The 4,455-nt window shown below is 36.7% G+C and overlaps 1 protein-coding gene across 1 annotated transcript; it reads left to right on the top strand.

The window, feature by feature from the left end:
- Window positions 1-431: 431 nt before the first annotated feature.
- LOC133857668 (uncharacterized) lies at window positions 432-2,760 on the top strand. Its single transcript, XM_062292963.1, has 2 exons — window positions 432-1,386; window positions 2,431-2,760. The coding sequence occupies exons 1-2, from the start codon at window positions 525-527 to the stop codon at window positions 2,481-2,483; spliced, it is 915 nt and encodes a 304-aa protein (XP_062148947.1). The 5' UTR covers window positions 432-524; the 3' UTR covers window positions 2,484-2,760.
- The last annotated feature ends 1,695 nt before the right edge of the window (window positions 2,761-4,455 follow it).

The following is a 4,455-nucleotide window of genomic DNA, read 5'->3' as shown; positions in this document are numbered from 1 at the left end:
CCAATTGTGCAATTTTTCATTTTTATTTTTCTATCACAAAAAATTCAAAACTTCATTCTCATTTATATCAAATCAATAAATTCCTTCATCTTTTTCCCAATCAAAACCATTTACAAAACACACCTGTAAAACGTAATAAACACTCTAAATAATGCATGTAGATTGTGGAGAATATATACGAGAAAGTTATTCCCCCTTTATCATGAAGAATCTAATGTCATCCAATTCTACCTAGCAAAAAAGAGAAGCAAGGGTACTGTAATATTGCAAATCGCAATATATATATATATATAAGCAAAATTAACCCACTAACCCTGGGTTAACTTTGCTTCCCAGCTAGAACCTAACCCCACAGGAAACACTACATCTGGTTAATTGCTTCTTGTTTTATCCATTGAATTGTGTTTGCAAATTACAAATGTAACCCAGACACAAAAAAACACTTCTATGCTAATTAAACCATCCACTTTCATATCGGAGAGATAGGGAGAGAGAGAGAGAGAGAGAGAGATCAACCTAAGCTAATGGAACATCCTCTGTCATTCATCATCTTCAACCTTCTGATCCTCATCATCCTCTTCACACCCCAGCTCACCATAGCCCCATACCCTGCATGCCAAAGCACCTGCGGCTCCCTAAAGGTCAAGTACCCTTTCGGCACTGGCTACGGCTGCGGCTCGCCACGGTTCCAGCCCTACGTAACCTGCAACCCCGACGGCGACGGCGGAGACCAGCTCCTCCTATCCACCCACACAGGCTCGTACCCCATCACATCCCTATCCTACACCACTTCCACCCTAACCATCATCCCCTCTGACATGTCAACATGCACATCCATGCACCGCTGCTCCGCCGTCTTAGGCCTGGACTGGGCCAGCCCTTTCCAGCTCGGCCCATCAACTTTCATCCTCATCTCATGCACTCTCCCAACATCGTCCCTCACCCTATGCGACCCTTCCTACTCTCACCTCTGCGCCTCGCTCTACACGTGCCCTGCCGTCGTCTCCGTTGGCATGCCGTTGTTTCCGCCCACAAACACGTGCTGCGTGTACTCTCCGGCGAATCTAAACGGCAAGGGAGAATTGGATTTGCGCGCACTGGACTGCGGTGGGTACACTTCGGTGGTGTCGATGGGGGAGTACCCTACCGATCCGTCGCAGTGGGAGTATGGGGTGGCCTTGAAGTACGTCAATGGAGTGTTGGATAATAACATCATTGAAACCAAGTGTAAAGCATGCGAGATGAGTGGCGGGGTGTGCGGGTACGCGCCGCCCAGTGATTCGTTTGTCTGCGTCTGTAAAAATGGATTGAATGCAAGTATGGATTGCTACAATAGCTACGTTCAAGATCAGGGGGTCTTTTGGGGCACCGCTTCTTCGCCAACAGGTAATCGATCTAGATAGATATATATTCGATCCCCTTCTTTTTGTTCAATTTATTATTGCTTTATAGTTTATTCAGTGTCTTGTGATGAGGTTAAGGTGTGATTGATCGACAGTGCTCGATCATGCACTAGATGTGCTTATGCTTGAGTCAAACTGCAATTTGATTTAATTTTGTATGTATATTTGTTTTTCCAATTAGTAAGTCTAGAAATCACATTTTTATTTTAAAATTATATATATCTCACAATGTTAATATGGCAGTTTCAATTAATTAATTTTTTTTTTTAAAGAAAAAAAAAAAAATTCAATCTACTTAACCTCATAAATTGTCATTGCTATTGCAGTTACCCTCTAAACTTAAAAAACTCTCAATTTAGTATATCAATCTTTCAATATTTTTCAATTCCACCAACCTGTTAGAATTTTTCATTTATTATATATATATTTCAAATATTTAGACATGGGTATTTTTGAAAATTCTATTTAATCATGACCAACACCTAAATTCTTACATTTTTTCTTTTCTTTTCTTTTCCTACAAAATGAGGGGTATTTTAGAAATTATAACACTCCTCCGTTAGGATTTAGCGGAAAATTTTAACGGATTAGTGAAATTAAAAAATAAAATAAAATAAAGATGGATACACTAAATTGAAAATTTTTAAAGTTTAAGGAGTAATTACAAATGTGATGGAAATTAATTGAAGGGGTTAAGCGGAGTTTTTTTTTTTTGTAATGAAGACCGATCTAATGATCGATTATAACTTACTCATGCATCAACATTATGAAATAGTACTTGTGAAATAAAAGTAGGATATATATATATAGAGATTTCTATGCTGGAATATGTCCAAATACCTTCATTCTTTTTCTTTTTGGTTAATATATTCCAGCGTGATTTATACGGTGAAAAAGCATAAAAGGCCAGCTTTTCTTGGGTAGCTTTAACTAATTAGGTCTGCTTTTGAATTGATCTTAACTCTTAAGCAGGATCTGGGTCGGTGACAATTTCTTTATTTCTTATATGTTTTTGATAACTTTGCAGGGGAAATTTGGTTTGGGCTTTTGGGAGGCCTCATTTTCTGCTTGCTTACTTGAGAGGGAGGCTCGACCTGTTCATCCTTTCCGTATGCGCGCGAAAGTGGTAAAAAAGAAGAGAGGAATAAATTAATGGAGGTTACGTCCGTACGCACAAGCATCTGCTTCTCCTTTGAGCATGAACGTGACACCATGCATCCACGTGCCAAACCTTATCTTACTTGCTAAGCATATAAGTATTGGTCCGCGTCATGCGTACGATGTTAATTATTAAATAATTAAATTTGATTATAATTTATGTGATAGTATTATATAGATTGTCGTGTCAATTTTTAAAGTCTACACAAAAGTGTCACATCAATCATTAAATAATTGAGTTTAATTATAACTAATGCTTTGTTTATTTCGACGAAAAAATATTTTCATATTTTTCAATGAAATATTTTTTCAGAAAAAAAAAAAAAGAAAAAAAAAAGATTTTTCTGAAAAGATTTTTCGGTGTTCGGCTCATACGAAAAAATTACTAACGGTGAAAAATTACCAGTGACGAAATTCCAACGATTGTGGCCGTAATTTGACAGCACTGAATAGATTTCGTTGCCGACCGGCAAAATTCCGGCCAATTTTGCCAGAATCTAGTTGTTCTGTCAGATTCACCGAAATCCGGCTACTATTGCCAAATTTCAGCCACTTTAACCGAAATTTGGCACAGTACTACTAGATTTCAACAACTGGCAAGAATTCGGCTATACTAGCCAGAATCCGACTACTTGTCGGATTCTAGCTACGGTGGCCGAAATCCAGCGCAACTGGCCAGATTCCGGCACCGGCTAGTCGTAATCCAACAATAGTAGGCTCGTTGCCAGATTCTGGCCAGAATCTGGCAAAAGTTGTTGAATTTCGGCAATAGTGGCCAGAATCCAGCAGCCAATGTTGCCGAATTTCGATGCTCAAATCCCAAAATTTGAAAACCTTCGGTGCAAATTCGAGCCGCCAACAAACTCAAAAGTCCGGCGATAGTAAATTCTCACGAACGTACGTGCAAAAATGAATAGTTTAAATTCAAAAAAGATTTACGATTTTTAAAATTATAAATCGTTTTTAAAAAATTAAGGAAGCTTTTTGGATCAAACTTAAAATGATTTCTTTTGATCGTCATTTTCGCTTGCACTAAACACAAAAAAATACTGAAAATATTTTAAGCCCAATCAAACGAAGTATAAAATAACATTACTTCCAGATTTGCCACATTAGTTCGTAGGAAGTTGAAATAAAAGCTAAGACCGATCGAAACATTTTCCTTCTACTGATTAGCTTCTCAAGAACAATGCATCTTTCGAAAGTTGTTGGAGGCATATTCTTTTTCTTGCCTCTTGCATTTCTTATTGGCCAAGAAATGTAAACCTTATTTCCAATAAAATGTTTTAAACCATACATTAAATTAGTGATCAGCCTAAACAAATTGGTCGTTGGGGTTTTCAAGGAGATGTGAAATGTGTTTTTTTTTTTGCAGACATGGAATTGAGGACAGAAATTGTAATATCCTTGACCTCCTTAAGGGATAGAATAGTAATTTTCTTGAGTGTAAAACTAGGCATAGTGGATTGGTCTAGCAATGAAAATGGTTAAAAAAATAAAAAATAAAAAATAAAAAATAAAAAAAGAAAAGAAGGGGGGGAAAAATTTATATGTACATATATATATATATATATATATATATTAAATTAAAATTTTATTAAATTAAAATTTTATCAGATAATCAGTTTTGTTTTTTTTTAGTAAATCTGTAAATGCTTTTACCTTTATTAATATTATATTAATATTTTATACCCAATCCCTAACCCTATAAATTTGTCCTTAAGTCAGCCCTCTTTCTCCTTTTCTTTTACAATCTGCCGCCTCACCCTTTTTCACCCAAGCATTTCCTTGACTCTCACTCTCCTTGTTAGGGATCACTGCAGGTAAGCTCCTTGTACCTTCCTCCTCACTTTCCTTTCAATAATCTTGACTAGTCATACATTTCTAGCATGTG

This window comes from Alnus glutinosa, chromosome 14 (assembly GCF_958979055.1).
Source record: "Alnus glutinosa chromosome 14, dhAlnGlut1.1, whole genome shotgun sequence".
Classification (NCBI taxonomy): domain Eukaryota; kingdom Viridiplantae; phylum Streptophyta; class Magnoliopsida; order Fagales; family Betulaceae; genus Alnus; species Alnus glutinosa.
Note: the sequence above shows the minus strand (reverse complement) of the source record. Positions and strands in the feature narration are given on the sequence as shown.